At 45.0% G+C, this 20,286-nt stretch overlaps 1 protein-coding gene across 1 annotated transcript; it reads left to right on the top strand.

The window, feature by feature from the left end:
• Window positions 1-235: 235 nt before the first annotated feature.
• Window positions 236-13,423, top strand: LOC120062333 (EGF-containing fibulin-like extracellular matrix protein 2). Its single transcript, XM_039012217.1, has 11 exons — window positions 236-466; window positions 7,154-7,401; window positions 7,714-7,762; window positions 7,897-8,109; window positions 9,164-9,286; window positions 9,840-9,956; window positions 10,077-10,196; window positions 10,383-10,502; window positions 10,702-10,828; window positions 11,986-12,181; window positions 12,436-13,423. The coding sequence occupies exons 2-11, from the start codon at window positions 7,312-7,314 to the stop codon at window positions 12,595-12,597; spliced, it is 1,317 nt and encodes a 438-aa protein (XP_038868145.1). The 5' UTR covers window positions 236-466; window positions 7,154-7,311; the 3' UTR covers window positions 12,598-13,423.
• Window positions 13,424-20,286: the final 6,863 nt, after the last annotated feature.

The following is a 20,286-nucleotide window of genomic DNA, read 5'->3' as shown; positions in this document are numbered from 1 at the left end:
TGTGAGTGGGGGCACAGGGGGGAGGGGGAGTGTGTGTGAATCTATGCAAGTTGTTGTTCCGCCTGCGATTTGGACGGATTTGGAATTTGGGCCGCAGACCAGGAATTTGCATCCTGGGGGGTCAGGGAGGGGGGGTCAGTGGGAGGGTGGAGGATGGCAGTGCAGGGGGCCAGAGGGGGGGTAGGAATGGGCTGTCCCTCTTTCCTCTCTGCCTCTTTCCTTCTCTCTCTTTCTCGCCCTCCCCTGCATGCATTCAGCTGCTCCAGCTGTCGATCTTCCCACTCACTCTCTCAGGGCCATAGAGGCAGGAGCAGGACAGATAGAGGGACCACTTCAGCTCTCAACACTCACACCACACCAGGGACCACAACCGCCAGGGGACTAGAACAGCACTACACGGACTCAAACCAGGGACCTGAAGATAACAGGAAGAAGACGAATTCACACAAAGGAAGAAGACTTGCCTGTGAGTTCACCATGTTTCACAATGACTTTGTGTGTGTGCGGGTTTGAAAGAGAGAGAGGGAGCGGGTGTGTCTACGAGAGCCTTTGTGATTGAGAGAGAGAGATTAACCAAGTGCGTGAGTGTATTACGTCACAAAGAAAAACGTGCCTCTTACCCTCTGCTCCTGGAGGGGGTGGACACGTCACAGCTACACCATTGCTCTCCACTCAACCTCCACGGCTACAGTTGGATCCTTACAAGAGCTGAGGTGGCAAGGCCCTGTGTGTACGTGAGTGTGAGGGAGAGAGAGAGAGAGAGAGGGAGAGGAAGGGACAGAGAGCATGTGTAAGAGAGTAGTTGTATTTGTAAATGGAAATGTATTGCAAAACTCTTGTACAGATCCAACTACTATTTCACAACTATGTAATGTCACAATCGCAAAGTCTACTAATATCTCCTGCGAACTTGATTCATGAAAAAGCCTGCCAGACATGGTCAGCTTGGATGAAACCCTAAGTACAGGATTTGTTTGCTGGAAAGACTTGTTTTAGTGTGAGGAGGAGCAGACAGGCCTACGTTACCATATGGCCACACCAAGGGACAACCACAAACTAGAGAGACAGGTGCCACCCAATGGCATTAAACACTCTGTACACACCCTCCCTCCCATACACACACACATTACATCACAGGACAGGACACGGCCTTCTTATTCCCTTACAGACCACTTCTGTGCAGAGCAGGGCGCCATTTTATCACTGTGTTTATGTACTCTTAATTACTAACATTTGACAGAAAGAATTCTACATTCATAGGCCAAAATTAGTAGTAAGGCTGGTCTGACTAGAGTGATTCAGGAGAGAGCACAGAGGCACGGCGAGGAGGGTCAACTATTAAAATACCAAACTCCCCCCTCTGACCCACCGTGTGTCGATCATCTCCTGCCCTCAGCACACGTCATCTCGTCTAGTTACTACAGCATATCATCAGTATTCACATCCCTTTGATTTTTCAACATATTGTTGTTTTGACAAAGTGGGATTGAAATGGATTTAGTTGTGATTTTTTTTCATCTACACAAATTACTCCATAATGTCAAAGTGAAAAGAAAACTCTACAAATGTTAAAAAATGAATAACTAAAATGTAGTTGTTGAATAAGTATTCTGTAAAATTTGGCGTAACAAATCACATAAGTTACAAGTAAGTTACTCACTCTGTGTGCAATAGGGGTTGACATTATTTTTTATTATGACTGCCCCTTCCTCTGCCCCCATACATACAACATCTGTAAGGTCCCTCAGTCAAGTATTGAATTTCGAGCATAGATTCAAGTACAAAGACCAGGGAGCTTTTTGAAAGCATCATTAAGAAGGGCAGTGATTGGTAGATGGGTAACAATAACAAATCAGACATTGAATATGTCTTAAAGCATGATGTGGTTAATAATTATGCTGTGATTATGTATTAAACCACCCAGACACAACAAAGATACAGTCGTCCTTCTGAACTGAGCTGCCATACAGGAATGAAACTGCTCAGGGATGTCACCATGAGGCCATTGGGGATTTTAAAACAGCTACACACAGTTCAATGGCTGTGAAGGGAGAAAACTGAGGCTGGATGAACAACATTGTAGTGACTCCACAATAATGACTTAAATGACAGAGTGAAAAGAAGAATACAAATATAGAGAATAAAAATGTTCCAAAACATGAATCCTGTATGGAACAAGGCACTAAAGTAATACTGCAAAAAAAAACACGGCAAAGGAATACACTTTTTGGCCTAAATGCTAAGCCTTATGATTAGGGCAAATCCAGCACAACACATCACTGAGTAACTGCCTCCTTATTTTCAAACATGTTGGTGGCTGCATCATGGTATGGGTATGCTTTACATCGGCAATGACTGGGGAGTTTTTCACGATGAAAAGAAACAGGATGGAGCTCAGCACAGGCAAAATCTTAGAGGAAAACCTGCTTCAGTATGCTTTCCACCAGACACTGGAAGATGAATTCACCATTCAGCAGGACAATAACCTAAAACACAAGGCCAAATCTACACTAAAATTGCTTACCAAGAAGACAATGAATGTTCCTGAGTGGCCAAGTTTTGACTTAAATCTTAAATCTTGCTTACCAAGAAGACAATGAATGTTCCTGAGTGGCCCAGTTTTGACTTAAATCTGCATGAAAATCTATGGCAAGACATGAAAATTGCTGTCTAGCCACGATCCCCAACATCTTGACAAATTTTGAAAACATTAATGGGCAAATGGGCAGCACCCACTCGTAGCACGCGCTCCAGTAGCACGCGCTCCTTTGGTCACCCCCAAAGCCAATTCATCCTTTGGCCGCCTTTCCTTCCAATTCTCTGCTGCCAATGACTGGAACGAACTGCTAAAATCACTGAAGCTGGAGACTCATATCTCCCTCACTAGCTTTAAGCACCAGCTGTCAGAGCAGCTCACAGATCACTGCACCTGTACATAGCCAATCTGTAAACAGCCCATCCAACTACCTCATCCCCATACTGTATTTATTTATTTATCTTGCTCCTTTGCACCCGAGTATCTCTACTTGCACATTCATCTTCTGCACATCTACCATTCCCGTGTTTAATTGCTATATTGTAATTACTTTGCCACCATGGCCTATTTATTGCCTTACCTCCCTTATCTTACCTCATTTGCACACTGTATGTAGACTTTTTTTTCTACTGTATGTTTGTTTATTCCATGTGTAACTCTGTGTTGTTGTATATATCAAACTGCAATGCTTTATCTTGGCCAGGTCGCAGTTGCAAATGAGAACTTGTTCTCAACTAGCCTACCTGGTTAAAGGTGAAATAATTTTTTTTGCACAATCCCGGTGTGCAAAGCTCTTAGAGACTTACCTAAGAAGACTTACAGCTGTAATCACAACCAAAGGTGTTTCTAACCTGTATTGACAGGTATAGACTTTTTCTTTCACTTTGACATTACAGAGTATTTTGTGTAGACCAATGTGAAAAAATCCAAGAGGGGTAAACACATGATACCCACTGTATCACTTTGGCCCAGCCAGCTCTCCATGCCTGGCTCCCACTAGCTTCCCTCTCCATCAGACTACAGCCCTGTGCCCATTGGGGAACTGTTATGTATGATGGTTTTTCTGTAGTTCTACTGTCCGGCAATATGAGAGAAATCTCACACCACAGGAGTTTACTGGTATAACATATAAGAGGTTCTGGCCCGCAAGGTGGCAGGTTCAGTGCAGCGAGGGGAACAGAGCACAGCTTGAGCCCACCGGGCCACCGTGCTAGAGAGAGAGCAGCTCCATGCACAACGGAGCAGAACGGATCAAAGCCGGCTATATATACACATCACAAGACCCGACCATCTCTGGTTGGGTCTCCCACCGGTGTGTGCGTGTGTAGATGCATGCGTATGGTCTATGTGTGTTTGTGTATGTTGCTCTGTGTGTGTGTGTATAACTGTGTGTGTGGTCTCGCTGTGTGTTCTGTCTAGTCCCCATTAAGTCATTTCTTTATGACCCTGCTGTTATTTTGCTTGGTCATTCTGCTGACGGTGTGGATTCGAGGAGAGGGGTGCCCCCTGTTGCAGGAGTTAAGATACTACTGATGCTAGCACAGGAGGTTGGTGGCACCTTAATTGGGGAGGACGGGCTCGTGGTAATGGTTGGAACGGAATATGGTTTCCATGTGTTTGATGCCATTCCATTTGCTCCGTTCCAGCCATTATTATGAGCTGTCCTCCCCTCAGCAGCCTCCACAGGATGCCAGTAATATAAGGAATGCACCTGGACCAAGTAAAGACAGCATCTGTATCAACATCCACTGTCCTCCAAGAGTTGCAGAATTTCCTCTTCAATCCAAGTAAATACAGGACCATATAATTACTGTATTTCTGTGAACAATGTGTACTGCTGTACATGGTAGACAATGCTACACTGGTAAATGTCAAGTGTAGCATTGTTCACCGACACCTGTTGTAACCAGAATCACAACCAATGGAAAGACCAGTGGTTGGTGTGTGGAGGACTGTCAGAGTGATGGACCATCCTCCCACTCAGAGACCAGAGGCTGTAGGGTTGGCAGCAGCTGTCCTACATGAACCATGGGGGGGCTTTCCCAAAACCTGATACTCTGAGAAACACCGTGATGGCAGGGTATCCCTACTGGGAACTGCAGCCCACATCCTTGCCACGGGCATTCCAGAGGTCCAACCACCACTTGGTGCTCACTGGTCAGCGGCGGCGACGCAGCACCTACCCACGTCTGCCTGCTGCTCACAGGTCTGGGTGACTGAGTTACTGGACTCTCAACTGGCGGACAGTTTGTTTTTTGGTGGTTTTAGGTCAGATTTATCCCCCGCTATAAGAGAACCACAGTGCCAAAGCGGATTTTGACATGTCCTCATATTGTGGCTGTATAAGTGTTCAGGGGTACAGTGTGTGTCCAGGGGCGCAGTGTGTGTCCAGGGGCGCAGTGTGTGTCCAGGGGTACAGTGTGTGTCCAGGGGCGCAGTGTGTGTCCAGGGGCACAGTGTGTGTTCAGGGGTACAGTGTGTGTCCAGGGGCGCAGTGTGTGTCCAGGGGTGCAGTGTGTGTCCAGGGGTACAGTGTGTGTCCAGGGGTGCAGTGTGTGTCCAGGGGTACAGTGTGTGTCCAGGGGCGCAGTGTGTGTCCAGGGGCGCAGTGTGTGTCCAGGGGTGCAGTGTGTGTCCAGGGGTACAGTGTGTGTCCAGGGGTACAGTGTGTGTCCAGGGGTACAGTGTATGTCCAGCGGTACAGTGTGTGTCCAGGGGTACAGTGTGTGTCCAGGGGTACAGTGTGTGTCCAGGGGTACAGTGTGTGTCCAGGGGTACAGTGTGTGTCCAGGGGTACAGTGGGTGTCCAGCGGTACAGTGGGTGTCCAGGGGTGCAGTGTGTGTCCAGGGGTACAGTGTGTGTCCAGGGGCGCAGTGTGTGTCCAGGGGCGCAGTGTGTGTCCAGGGGCGCAGTGTGTGTCCAGGGGCGCAGTGTGTGTCCAGGGGCACAGTGTGTGTCCAGGGGCACAGTGTGTGTCCAGGGGCACAGTGTGTGTCCAGGGGCGCAGTGTGTGTCCAGGGGTGCAGTGTGTGTCCAGGGGTGCAGTGTGTGTCCAGGGGTGCAGTGTGTGTCCAGGGGCGCAGTGTGTGTCCAGGGGTACAGTGTGTGTCCAGGGGCGCAGTGTGTGTCCGGCGGTGCAGTGTGTGTCCAGGGGTACAGTGTGTGTCCAGGGGTACAGTGTGTGTCCAGCGGTACAGTGTGTGTCCAGGGGTGCAGTGTGTGTCCAGGGGCGCAGTGTGTGTCCAGCGGTACAGTGTATGTCCAGCGGTACAGTGTGTGTCCAGGGGTACAGTGTGTCTCCAGGGGTGCAGTGTGTGTATACTCCTGCATACGATGCAGACCTATTGAAGATGACATGATGCAAGGTCCACTAAAATACCTCACTTTTGGAAGTGTTTGAAAGATTGTGAAATTGTGACAGGTGCACTGACTGTGTATATAGTTGTCCTGGGAACTCAGTGGAACATTTGTTTTGGTGCTTGAGAAGGAAGGTTAGGCTACATTTGGAGTGTGATGTAAGACAGTTAGCATGTTTGTGTGGGTACACACGTTGCTCTGTGGCTTCTTGCTTGGCCTCTCTGAGGTTAGTGTGTGTGGCGCGCGCATGGGGGCGCGACAAGTGGTTGAGTATTACAGCATACAAAAGTCTCACCAATGTGTGTGTGCGTGTAAGGAAAGCAATGATTATAACTTTCCTCTTCATATATTATTTTGCCTGGAGCAAATTCTAACTGACGGTTTTTGCACGAACAACGGTTACTCAGAGATGTTTTATTGCTTTCTCTTGGGGGGGTTTTTGTCTGAGGGAGCTGGAATAGAGGATTTATTTGTCTAGGTACAGGGTCTACTTTAACAGTTGTGCTTCCACTCTCCAAGAACATTAAACGGAGGATGGTTGGTCTCCCAAAAAAAGCAGCCTCTCCAACACCACATGCAGTACTTCGAAGAATAACACACTAGCCATGATGATGAACGATGCCAGACTCAGAGACAGACAATAATGGATTCCGCGGTACTAGACAGCGATGGTGATTTAGAGAGCAGAAATCTGTGTCAGAGCTTGCGGCGTCTGGGGAAACGGAAGGTAATGTCTTGAAATTGATAGACAATACCCTGAGATGTAGGCGCTGTGTTTAATGGCTCACTCTGGTATACTGTAGGTTTGTTGTGTGAGCGTTTGTGTGTGCAGTTACAGTGGGCCTGTGGGGAAACAGAGGGCTGTCTATGGAGAGCTGACATGAAAGGATTTCCACACTGTTGACTTTATTATTTTCAGCTGATGGATGGAACGCGTCGTTATGTTGACCTTTCACCAGCAGGGGGAGACGGGCTTCCTCTCCATCATACTGGCGGGGATTCAGGGGGGAACACATTCGATTAGCAAATAATGACCGACGTCTGAGCCATAAGGGAGTTGCGTGTGTTGACTTCTGTTCTGAGCCTGGCTTCAGAACACTGTTAGATGTCAACACACAGCCAGAGTGTTATGTTTTTTTTAATTAAGTGGATGAATTGAAAGCTGTTCCAACCTAGGTTGTTAATTAACTCTCTCTCTTCTCAACCCAGGTTAATGAGTCTCCTAAGTAACTCTCTCTCTCGGCCGTCTCTCTCTGCAGATACCGCTGAGCTGCTCTGAGCACCACAACAAGCCGGCAGCTTCTCTCGTCCTGACCTGAGGCACCGCTACCTGTGTGACCCGCCGGCTGTGCCAGGGTGTGTCTGTGTGTGTGTTTACGTGTGTGATCCGGTCCTATCTGCCAGTCAGTCCGTGAGCATGCAGGGCGTGTGTGCGGCGATCCTGTGTGTGTCTGTGTTCCTCCGCAGTGCTATTTCACAGCCACCTACAGAAAGTGACACCTACACGGTAAGGATGGGTATTCCAGGACTCTCTTTCTCTCCCTCCCTCCTCCCCTTCTATCTTGTCTTCCCCGCCCACCATACACCAGACTGATAATTTGACCCCTTTTGTACTGCAGCTGCTCTTCTCTTTCTTGTTGACCTCCGCTGTACTCTGGAGTCCCACTGTATCTTTCCCCCTCTGTGCCTATGACTAGGTACCCTCCTGTTAGAGTGACACAGCCATTATTTAAAATGTACCTAATAGCTACAAATGAAAGGTCATTTGGATTGTTCAGTGCATGTGACTCTCTCGCTCTCTGTCTCCTGCCATCTGTAGGAATGCACAGATGGGTATCAATGGGATCCTCAGACTCAGCACTGCAAAGGTAATGGCTCTCGATTATCCTCATGTCCCCATCTCCTCTCTTCCCTCCATCAGTTGTAAGCAACGAGTGAGAGCATTACAACTTGAAACCAGTCCTGTCTTTCAGTCCTTTTCCTTCTCCCTCTCCCCCGACAGACATAAACGAGTGTGAGACCATTCCTGAGGCCTGTAAGGGGGAGATGAAGTGCTTCAACCACTACGGGGGCTACCTGTGCCTCCCCCGTTCTGCCTCAGTCATCCCAGCCCCAGACCCCCCCAGCCAGCCTGGGACCAACCTGGAGAGCACCGCCAGAGAGCCCTTCAACCCCTGTCCTCTGGGCTATGAGCCCCAGGGAGACAGCTGTGTGGGTGAGAGAGTAGGGAGGGAGGGAGGGGGGGTGGACAGGTTGCTGCAGGGGACTGGATAAGGTGTGCGTGCCTTGTTTGTGATTGAGCAATAAGCATGTAGTCTGGATGAGTGCAGACTAGTGTGGGACAGGTGGTTGTATCAAGTGTGTGTTGGGGGGGTTTGTGGAGTTTGTGTGGGTGTGTGTGAGTATTTGTCTGGGGGGTGGATAGCTGGTACTGGAATGTGGAGATTTCACATGAGGACAGCTGCTCTTAGTTTTATAGGACGGAGAGTGTTGAGAGCAGTGGTGTAAAGTACTTAAGTCAAAATACTTTGAAGTACCACTTAAGTACTTTTTTGGGGTATCTGTACTTTACTTTATTATTTATATTTTTGGCAACTTTTACTTTTACTTCACTACATTCCTAAAGACAATAATGTACTTTTTACTCCATACATTTTCCCTGACACCCGAAAGTACTTGTTACATTTTGACAGGAAAATGGTCCAATTCACACACTTATCAAGAGAACATCCCTGGGCATCCCTACTGCCTCTGATCTGGCGGACTCACTAAACACAAATGCTTCGTTTGTAAATGATGTCTTGTAGTGTGCCCCTGGCTATACATCAATAAAAAAACATGAAAGAAAATTGTGCTGTTTGGTTTGCTTAATATAGGGAATTTGAAATGATTTATACTTTTACTTTTGATACTTAAGTACATTTTAGCAATTCCATTTACTTTTGATACTTAAGTATATTTAAAACCAAATACTTTTAGACTTTTACTCAAGTAGTATTTTACTGGGTGACTTCACTTTTACTTGAGTCATTTTCTATTAAGGTATCTTTACCTTTACTCAAGTATGACAATTGAGTACTTTTTCCACCACTGGTTGAGAGAACTGCTTGTCCTGTTGTTCTTGGAGTCGGGGTGATAGGGGTTGTTGATGGGAAATGCATGAGACAGGAATAATGATTGAACAATATGGGGCAGCTTTTGGTGCCTCAACCGTATTAACATCCATATGACTAAATACATTGTGTTGTTTTACCATATCTCACACACAGATGTGAATGAGTGTGAGAAAGATGAACACGACTGCCAGCCCAGCCAGCAGTGCATCAACACGCCGGGAGCCTTTACCTGCCAGTGTCCTGAGGGTTACCGTAAGGTTGGCACCGAGTGCATCGGTAAGACAGCCAATAGGACTCCCTCTAACCAGCCTAACCACTGGCCTGAGAGACAACCAATAGGACACCCACTAACCAGCCTAACCACTGGCCTGAGAGACAACCAATAGGACTCCCTCTAACCAGCCTAACCACTGGCCTGAGAGACAACCAATAGGACACCCACTAACCAGCCTAACCACTGGCCTGAGAGACAACCAATAGGACTCCCTCTAACCAGCCTAACCACTGGCCTGAGTCACACCAACTCGCTGTTTGCGGTCTCACCTCATTGTTGTGGTTAAGCTTAGCCATTGTAGCATGTTATTTGACCTCTATTTAACCAGGAAAGTAATTTAATGTATTCACAATTAATATCTTAATATGTTTTGTCACATACACCGTATAGGTCAACTTCTCCTTAGTCATTATAGCATGTTATTTGACCTCTATTTAACCAGGAAAGCCACTTGAGTCAAAGTCTCCTTCACCATAACGACCTGGTTGGTCAACTCAATCTCCACCTTCTCTCTGGAACTGTTTCTGAATGCTCTCCTTCCATCTGGGTTGTCAGACATTGACGAGTGCAGATACAGGTACTGTCAGCATCGCTGTGTCAACGTCCCCGGCTCCTTCTCCTGTCAGTGTGAACCAGGCTTCCAGCTGGCCGGCAACAACCGCTCCTGTATTGGTAAGGCGTGGTCAGATATACACACACCCACATACAGAGAGTCCCAGGCTATCCAGACTGATGTTAGAAAATATATTGACTGATATACTGATAGACTTCTCCCTCTCCTCCTCCTTCCAGATGTGAATGAGTGTGACATGGGCGCCCCCTGTCAGCAGCGGTGTTATAACACCTACGGTACCTTCCTCTGTCGCTGTGACCAGGGCTACGAGCTTGGGCCTGACGGCTTTGCCTGCAATGGTGAGAGGATACGTCTGCCTGTCTGTCTCTATAATGTCAATTAAAGTAGCAGTGCTTTGATCTGAAAAGAAAAGCTGCTCTTTCTTTCTTGCATTTATTAAAAGCTGCCCTTCTGTTTCTTGGTTAAAACAGCTGTGCTATGATCGTAAACGTTGTTCCCCTCTCTCTCCCTCCATCGTTCTGCAGACATAGACGAGTGCAGCTACTCTAGTTACCTGTGTCAGTTCCAGTGTGTCAATGAGCCCGGGAAGTTCTCCTGTCAGTGCCCAGAAGGCTACCAGCTGCTGGGCACTCGACTATGCCAGGGTAAGCACCTTCTACATCTGTTCTCATTCTCAATGTTTTTCTGAACACCTTTTCCCATCCTTCACCTCACTGTCAGCTAACTGTGCCTGTGTGTTCTTTCGTTGTCCTCGTTGTTAGTGGACGATAAAGTATTCTAATTGATTCGATTCATTTCAATTCTCTCTTTCTCCGGCCCTCAATCGATCCCTCTCCTCCCCAGATATAAATGAGTGTGAGACCGGAGAGCACCAATGTACTGAAGGACAGACGTGTGTGAATATCCACGGTGCCAGTCAGTGTGTGGACACCAACCGTTGCCAGAGCCCTTACGTCCAAGTATCTGACAAGTGAGTGAACATTTATTAAAACATGGGTACACACACACACACACACACACACACACCTTTTCCCCATTATCAAACTATGCCGTGGGCACAAATCTCAACATATCATCAACTTCTGTATGGAGCATAGCTCACATTATTTCGAAGATTGCGCCAATTGCTTTTTCCATATTTCTGTCCAATTCTGTGATCTTTTCAGTTGAACATGTTCCAGTACAATTAGAATGCTGTTAGAAGATTGAAACCAGTCTTACATTGATAACAGGTGTGGACAGTAGTTCATTTCCCCCAGCATTTTTTGGCTGTATGAAAACTGCTTCAGAAAATCTCTTGGGGAAATGGCCACTGTTCAAATACAGTTGAATGTAATCCATCTTGGTTTGAGGATAGTTCACCATGCTCCTTCATATTGCAATATACCCCTCTAGTGGTTGAGTTATCAACTAATCTTTTTAATATTTTATCTAGACATGCAGGCTGGTCTCATAGACTAGACGTAACATAGTAAACAAAAATATGGGACACTCAAATTAGTATGATATGTTATGTTATGTTTGGTATGGTTACATAAGATAGAAGGTTACCTCAGGCAAAAACCAAAGGTTGTGTGTTTGAATCTCATCAAGGACAACTTCAGTATTTTATGCTAATTATCAACTTTGCAACTACTTAACTACTTTTTAGCTACTTTGCAACTACTTAGCATGTTAGCTACACCCTAACCTTAACCCATAAACCTAACCCCTAGTCTAACGTTAGCCACAACTAATTGTAATTCATAACATATCATACTAATTGTAATTCGTAACATATCATATGAAATGAATGATGGACATCCACAATTAAATACATAACATACCAAACGTAACATATACTAATTTGAGCATCCCGCATTTTAGTTTACTATGTTACATCTACCCATGGGTCCAGGTTGCAGACAAGCATGATAATATCACAGGACGTAATCTATATTTAATATTTAGTGATCAATATCAAATATTATGTTTTAATATAAATTAAACAGAATCAAAAGTACCACATCAAGTCATCTAGTTCATGAGGTCAAATTTCAGGAAATTATGATTTATGCAACATGACTGCCACTATGGCACAACTCACATATCTCTCCAGAGGACTAAAACCTGCTATTTTTCCTCTAGTCGCTGTGTTTGTCCTGTGACCAAGCCAGCCTGTCGAGACCTACCCTTCTCTATCGTCCAGCGCTACATGAGCATCACGTCGGAGCGCTCCGTCCCGTCAGACATCTTCCAGATACAGGCCACCAGCGTCTACCCCGGAGCCTACAACACCTTCCGTATCCGCTCTGGAGACCACGACGGAGACTTCTACATCAGAGTGAGCACAGCCATAGTGTAACAGCCCCTGTACAGCACTAGCCTGGGTCACCCTCCCATCCACCTTGTCAATATATGACGATAAAACTTGTGAATTTATGATGACAGAGGAGGTCTAGAAACATATTATATTGCATTGAGTTTTGAGACATTGCATCATAACAGGACTTAGTAAGACACGTTTGCTTGACTTTTAGACTAGGAGAGTACGACGGACCCTGACTAACCTCACTATCATCTCTGTGTCTCTCTCAGCAAATCAACAACATCAGCGCCATGCTGGTTTTAGCCCGGGCCGTGACGGGGCCCCAGGAGTACACACTGGACCTGGAGATGGTGTCAGTCAACCCCCTCCTGAGCTACCAGACCAGCTCGGCTCTGCGACTTTCAATCTACGTAGGGCCTTATGCCTTCTAGAGGGAGGACAGAGAGTCAGAGACAGAGAGGGGGAGAAACACAGTACAGATACAAGAGAGGAGAAACAGGACACACAGAACAATCTAGAATTGAAAGGGGTCATAAACAGAACAGTCAGATTCTGTAACATGATGTCAGACGTTTGTTAGCTTCTCCTATTTCATGACCTGCAAAGGAAACACACAACTCAAATCACAACCCTCTGGGAAAGCTGAGATAGAGTGAGGTAAAGAGACATTTCCAAAGATGAATACTTTATCAATAACGTGTGACTGATAAACATCAATACTACGAAGTGAATTTTCCCCCAGCCCACACACCGTCCATTTTTGTTCCCTGCTTCTTAGCTGAAGTCTCCTGAAGTATATTTTTTCGACTGCTCCACGCTGCTCATTTGTCATGGTCCTTTGAGCCGAATAGGGACAATTACCCTAGTAACCTTTAGTACAAACCCCTGTCATGTTTCAGAAACACCCTGCAATTGAAGATAAAGAACAACACATTATTTAATCATTCTCATCCCGTCTCTGTCATTCTCTTGCTTTGAGCAGGCCCATTCTCACGCCTGTGTTTTCATGCTACTCTCATTCCTCAGCTTTTCAATCCTTATCGTCCATGGACACGACTCAATAACCACTCAGATCCAACCTCCTCATCCACCCTGTCGCTCCTGCATCCCTCTCTCGCCTAAATCATAGCTAGTATTAGTGCTGAAGCTCTCACTCACTCATTCACTCACTCATCATTTGTAGTTTTGTCACATTAATGATTTTGTTGTAATCTTTGTCCAGGAAGCTGATACAAAATAAAACGATATACATTTTAATCACGTGTTAACCATTGCCTTTTGTTCATATTGTTTAACCATGTCACCCTCTTTCTTAATATAGTCCCATTTCTCTCCTACTTCTTCAACTCCTGTTTTTCCTTTTCCTCCATACAGTATTTCCTCATTTCCCAGTGTGGTATGGCCATAGCTAGCTGACCTTTCTGAATGGAAATACCCACACACCCCCCCAGATCCAATATGCTCCAGTGCCAGTGGCGCTCTGTGTCTTTCCACAGCTGCAGAACAGATGCCTGGGCTTCTTGTGTGACAACCACTGAGAGAATGGAAAAATCACTTGAACAAAGAGAGAGGGCAGAAGGTATCGCTAGATATATCAGCACTTAAGACTCATTAGCCTTAATATGTGAGGCATAACAAGACAACCAGTGGCATACTGATCTAACACAGCCACTGTGTTCTCCCTCTCCCCTGGATGACTAAAGCCGTATTCCTTGCGTAGTGATTCTTCTACAGTCCCACAAAAAAACGGGAAAGCCCTAATTTCATCGTGTATCTCATCCGCTGCTGCTAGCTCCGCCCAGGCAGCCTCCTCTCCTTACAACACACGCACACATACACCACACAGAAACACTGCACACGCACACACACACACACACACACACACCTTCAATCTATCCTCACTCAAGGGTGATGACTCATACGCCGCGCAGTCTTACGCAATCAGCCCAGAGTGGAGTCTGTAGCCAGTACAGCCACAAGGTGGCATTGTGACACACAGATCTTTCTCCCAGGCCGAGACAGGAATAGCATCAACCTGAGGTGATGGAATCTGCTGGGGTTTTTTCTTCCTGACTACTGAACCTGCCTTCCCTCTCCCTGTCAATGAACTCATAGACTTGAGAGATGCAGAGGCACTATGGATACACAAACTAACACGTACAACAAATAATAACCACAGCTAGTATGTAACATGCAGCGCCTGAAGCCATACAGGCCATTCAGAAAGTATTCACACCCCTTGACTTTTTCTACATTTTGTCGTGTGACAGCCTGAATATAAAATTGATTCAATTGAGATTTTGTGTCACTGATCTACACATAATATCCCATAATGTCAAAGTGGAATTGTGTTTTTAGACATTTTTACAAATTAATGAAAAATTAAAAGAGGAAACGTCGAGTCAAAAAATATTCAACCTCTTTGTTATGGCATGGAGTAGAAACGTGTTTAACAAATCACATTATAAGTTGCATGGACTCACTCTGTGTGCAATAATAGTGGTTAACATGATTTTTGAATGACTTCCCCCATCTCTGTACCCCACACATACAATTATCTGTAAGGTCCCTCAGTCGACTAGTGAATTTCAAGCACAGACTCAACCACAAAGTCCAGCGAGGTTTTCTAATATCTCACAAAGAAGGGCACAGATTGGCAAAAATTAAAAATCTGACACTGAATATCCCTTTGAGCATGGTGAAGTTATTAATTAGGGTTTGGATGGTGTATCAATACACCCAGTCACTACAAAGACAGGTGTCCTTCCTAACTAATTTGCCTAAGAGGAAAGAAACCCCTCAGGGATTTCACCATAAGGCCAATGGTGCACAGTTACAGAGTTTAATGGTTGTAATAAGAGAAAACTGAGGATAGCTCAAAAGAAATAAGCCTTTAGCGAATACATAATTTTCCTAAACATGCATCATGTTTGCAACAAGGAATTAAAGTAATACTGTAAAAAAATGTGGCAAAGGAATTTACTTTTTGTCCTGAATACAAAGTGTTATGTTTGGGCAAAATCCAACACATCACTGGGTACCACTGTCCATATTTTCAAGCATGGTGGTGGCTGCATCATGTCATGTGTATGTTTGTCATCAGCAAGGACTGGGGAGTTTTTCAGGATAAAAAGAAATGGAATATAACTAAGCACAGGCAAAATCCTAGAGGAAAACCTTGTTCAGTCTGCTTTCCAACAGACGCTGGGAGACAAATTCACCCTTCAGCAGGACAATAACCCTAAAAGGCCAAATATACGCTGGAGATTCATACCAAGATGACATTGAATGTTCCTAAATGACCTAGTTACAGTTTTGACTTAAATCTGTTTGAAAATCTATGGCAAGACATGAAAACTGCTGTTTAGCAATGATCAACAACCAACTTGACAAAGCTTGAAGAATTTTTAAAAGAATAATGAGCAAATATTGTACAATCCAGATGTGCAAAGCTCTTAGAGACTTACCAAAAAAGACTCACTGCTGTAATCACTGCCAAAGGTGCTTCTAACGTGTATTGACCCAGGGGATGAATATGTATCTAATCAAGATATATTTGTGTATTATTTTTCATTAGTTAATTCTTTTTTTTACATTTTTTCTTCCACTTTGGCATTACAGAATATTTTGTGTAGATGTTTGACCAAAAAATGACCATTAAATACTTTCTGAAGGCACTGTACATTAACACACACACCAACCAGATGGCATCAGTATGCTTGTCTTAGCTCAGGGCTTTGAGGTACAGATCATAGTTAACAACATGATGGTGTTGTGGGGTATGGAGGAAGGGGGGAGGGTGTATGTGTGAGGAATATGTGGGTTACGGGGGAGGAACAGAGTGGTACAACTCCCATGGCATTTCCTGTTGGCACTGAGACAAGGAAATAACCTGAGTGAAATGGGATCAGACTGTACTGTACCCGCGCAGTGGGCATGTGGGAGGATGGTAATATGTTGTGTGTGGGTTTGTGTGTGTATGCACAAGGGCATGTGTATGTGTGAGGGTGTTTTGTTTGTGCATGCGCAATAAGAGTATGAGCGTAAGTGTGACGTTGTGTGTGAGTGCCAGTGTGTGAGTGTGTATGCAGACATGGGGAGGAGTGTTTGGGGTGGCAGTAGGGAGCGGAACAGTGGGCCTGTCTTTGGCACCTCCGCCCAGGTATGAGCTCATTTTCCTGGGCAAACCTTCCGCCGTGGGCCGGGCTGGGTGTGGGGGTGGGAGTCAGTGGGGCAGTAATGCAATCACTGGGCCAGGAAATACAGCCAATGGAGCATATAGGACACTCAGAGAAACTAAGGACATCTTCTCCTAGAACTCACATAACCTGCTCTGTAACCAGGGTAAAGACATAAATGGCAACTATGCATAATTGATAAGATACCATCTTCTGTGAACAACCCCTCAAAAGCTCAAATTGAATAAAGCATTTCAGCTTTATTGGATAAAAAAAAAGCTATTTTGCTCTCTTGTTCTCTTTAACCATTATGCTTGTGGATATTTTTTATCAATAGGTGGAGGGAGGGAACTCAGTCTAGGTAGGGTAGTTTCATTGCCCTCCACTCCCGCCCTACCTTTGAAATGAGTCCCTTAATAAAATCAGGAGAGTGCTGTGGAATCCGAGTGTCATCAGAAATAGTCGTTACATATGACAACACAAATGAACAGATCTGAATGAGTGGATTGTAAATGAGTAGGGGGGTGGGACAGGAAATGGTGATTCTATTTTGGGGTCTCTATGGCCCTGTATATAAAGAGAGTGCTCCTATATAGAGAAACCCAAATGATAACGATACACAAATAGATAACAACAATCACGAATACTTATCAGAAAATAGCAACCAGGTACTGTAAGTCATTGTTACCAACTCAAAAGATGCTTAGTGAATTTTTACCTGGATGAATGATCATCAACTTCTTAAGTAGACCGTTATCTGTAGCCGAACCTCGTGAAGCTAGGAAGCCATGAATGGATCTGTGAGGTTAAATAGAGGAACATGCTCGAAGATAGACCAGTTGGTGAGAGGTAATTGCACTATTTGTTTGTAGAGAATTGAATTGACCTCAAGATACCACCTAGGACATGAGATTAAAAGGCTTACGAGTGACACTAACAACACATCATCTCCCTCATTTTTAACTGACCTCCTCATCAGCTAAATCAAATTAGTGGTCTAATTGCTGGATATGTTAATTACACGAGGTCAGTGTAATATCCTGAACTACATGTTGAATATCTCAACGAAGGTAATGCATTAAGAAGCCGGCACAGCTATCCACTGTAGGGGATTGGAAACAGCTAGATAGAGAAAAATACCATAGAATTACATATTGAATCTCTATTTTAAAAAAGTAAATTCTATACACCAGGGAATTTGAGATCCATACAGTTATGTAAGTAGGGACTCGTGAGTGAATGTGTAGTTTTATTCCCACACATTTGAGAAATGTTTTTATAAGACTTTTCTCCCTTTCCCTCATACGATCAGACATTGAATGTTACAAATACTTCCAACCTTCACAGTGGTACTTTGAATAATAACCCATTCCATATCTACCCCACCTTCCATTTCTTTGCTCAGTGCGTAAATGTGGTTACTAAGATACGACAATGTGTTGCTATGGACGCGTGGGCGTACTGAGGCAAAAGGGCTCGAGCTGAAAGAATATTCTGCTATGCAGGAAGACATAACAGAAAAGGAAAAACTGTTATGAAAGGTGTGCAACTGAAAGGAAGCTGAAGTGTATTTTGACAAAGTGCAAATGGACAGTTGATACCTCAACAAATCTGCAGCTTGGATGTCCATATAGTCCTCTGGATATTTCACCATGGAGTAGGTGGATTTGGAGACCCAAATCCATGGCACTAAAAGGAGGATACAACTTTTTGGTTATTTGCCCTTTGCCTACACAAATCAGTATTTATTGAAAAGGATGAGAAGCAGACCTCTCCAGAATAAACAAATCCAAGTTTCCCGTGCACCAACTGGAAGCCCTTAATTCTGCCAAACAATTCTGATACCCTTTGACAGTGTTGTAAATGCCCATACTGGCTGTTGTAAAAACACAACACAACACCAATATCCTTATCATGATCAATGGCCAATTTAGTATCCACCTCTAAAGGGATTATTTCTCAGGTTTCATCACTTCCAACACGCATTATCAGTTATGAAACATAATGGCAATGATAAGCAGGTTAGAGAGAGAAGGGTGCTGATGGATAGAGTGAGTTAAAGGGTCAGTCATCATTAGCTATGAGTGAAGAGGAGGTAATTGGTAGAGAGAGAGAGAGCAGGAGAGGGAGAGCGAGAGAGAGAGGGAGAGAGGGAGAGGGGGAGGGAGAGAGAGAGAGGGGGAGAGCAAAGAAAGAGAGAGAGAGAGCGGGAGAGAGGGAGAGGGAGAGGGAGAGAGGGGGAGAGGGAGGGAGAAAGAGAGAGAGAGGGGGAGAGCAAAGAAAGATAGAGAGAGGGTGAGAGAGAGAGAGAGAGAGAGAGAGAGGGAGAGGGGGAGTGAGAGAGAGAGAGAGAGAGAGAGAGGGGGGGGAGCAAAGAAAGAGAGAGAGGGGAGAGACAGAGAGAGAGGGGGGAGAGTAAAGAAAGACAGAGAGAGAGAGAGGGAGGGAGAGCGGGAGGGAGAGCGGGAGAGAGAGGGAGAGGGGGAGGGAGAGAGAGAGAGAGAGGGCTTCCAGGGAGAGAGAGAGAGAGAGGGGGAGAGCAAAGAAAGAGAGAGAGAGGGAGAGAGAGGTAGAGGGAGAGAGAGGGAAAGGTAGAGGGAGAGAGAGAGCAGAGAGAGAGAGAGAGAGCAGAGAGAGAGATCCGCGAGAGAGAGAGAGCAGAGAGAGAGAGCAGAGAGAGAGAGCAGAGAGAGCAGAGAGAGAGAGCAGAGAGAGAGTGGGGTTGAAATAAAAAAGACAGAATGATCTAGTACTGTGTGAATGAACTGGACAAATGGTCATGTGGTTATCACTGCATTCACTGCACCTCAAGAAAATTCGTCATTGTTATCCAAAATGATGACAAATTGCAAAGGCCAATGAACCGAAGAGTAGATGAGCTTCGAGAGAGGCTCAACAAAACCGAAAGAATTGAAAGTATAGATGGTAGTGTAGCTTCATTCTAAAGCCAAAATGAAAGGTACATTATTACCTCTCTTTCTCCCTTCGCTCTCGCTCGAACAATTATTCAACATATCATCAAACCCAACACCAACACCATTTTCTCTGATTCTCATTGTTGATTATATGTCTTTGTCTCGCCTTTGTCCTTCCACTATTTTTGGTCCCCTCTTGTCAATAAGCAGATACACAATCATCTCTGCTCATTGCATGTCTATCCATTCCTATCTATCCAATCTATGGTCCAAGAGAGAGAGAGAAAGAGAGCAGGAAAGACTGACTGATAGAGGGTGAATAAAAAAACTGCTACTAGGAGGTCTCTGATGATGTCAGACATCTACACCACATCACCATAGCAACCCAGCATCAGCACCAACTTACTGAGAAAGGAGTAAGAGAAAAAGAGAGGGTGGAAATGTCTGTGGTGGTATGTAACAGTGGGAAGCTTTTACATATTATGTACGCATACATTAAATATTACATATAAAATAACGTGGATTGCAAGTGTTCAATTCAATCACTCCTTTATGTCAATGCTAACCATTATATTGAGGGCCTTCATAGAAGACACTAATCATTCTTAACACATTTTTACCATATAATGCATCTAGAAAGTCTTAGTTAAAAGGAACTTTATGATGATGGAAGATTAGAAAACATCTCTCTATCTTTTCATTCAAACTATGCCATCAGACCTATTGTCCTCATGATGCCCTGTGGGTTTTGATAGTCCAAAAACCACCAGGGGAGTGGTTAGAGAGGGGGAGCTTGACACCCCCAGCACTAGGCGACTGCTCCCCCTCTTCTGAGACCCAAGTTCTAAAAATAAACTGACTACTGGAAAAAAGAGAAAAGTACAAGACTACAGGCTCTGGAAGCATCATCAGAGGAAGGGAGGGAGGGAGAGAGGGGGGCTGAGGGAGGACGGGGGATTGGAAGCAGTGAGTGGGCGTTTGTTCGCTTCACTTCCACTAGTTATGGCTGTCGTGGAATCTGGCTGCA

This window comes from Salvelinus namaycush, chromosome 17 (genome assembly GCF_016432855.1).
Source record: "Salvelinus namaycush isolate Seneca chromosome 17, SaNama_1.0, whole genome shotgun sequence".
Lineage (NCBI taxonomy): Eukaryota > Metazoa > Chordata > Actinopteri > Salmoniformes > Salmonidae > Salvelinus > Salvelinus namaycush.
Note: the sequence above shows the minus strand (reverse complement) of the source record. Positions and strands in the feature narration are given on the sequence as shown.

What these genes read in the sequence shown, in the direction of transcription:
- LOC120062333 (XM_039012217.1), top strand. Translation starts at nt 7,312, where the DNA reads ATGCAGGGCGTGTGTGCGGCGATCCTGTGTGTGTCTGTGTTCCTCCGC. An exon ending in GGTTGGCACCGAGTGCATCG is followed by an intron (nt 9,287 to 9,839) that starts GTAAGACAGCCA and finishes CTGGGTTGTCAG; the next exon opens with ACATTGACGAGTGCAGATAC. An exon ending in TGACGGCTTTGCCTGCAATG is followed by an intron (nt 10,197 to 10,382) that starts GTGAGAGGATAC and finishes ATCGTTCTGCAG; the next exon opens with ACATAGACGAGTGCAGCTAC.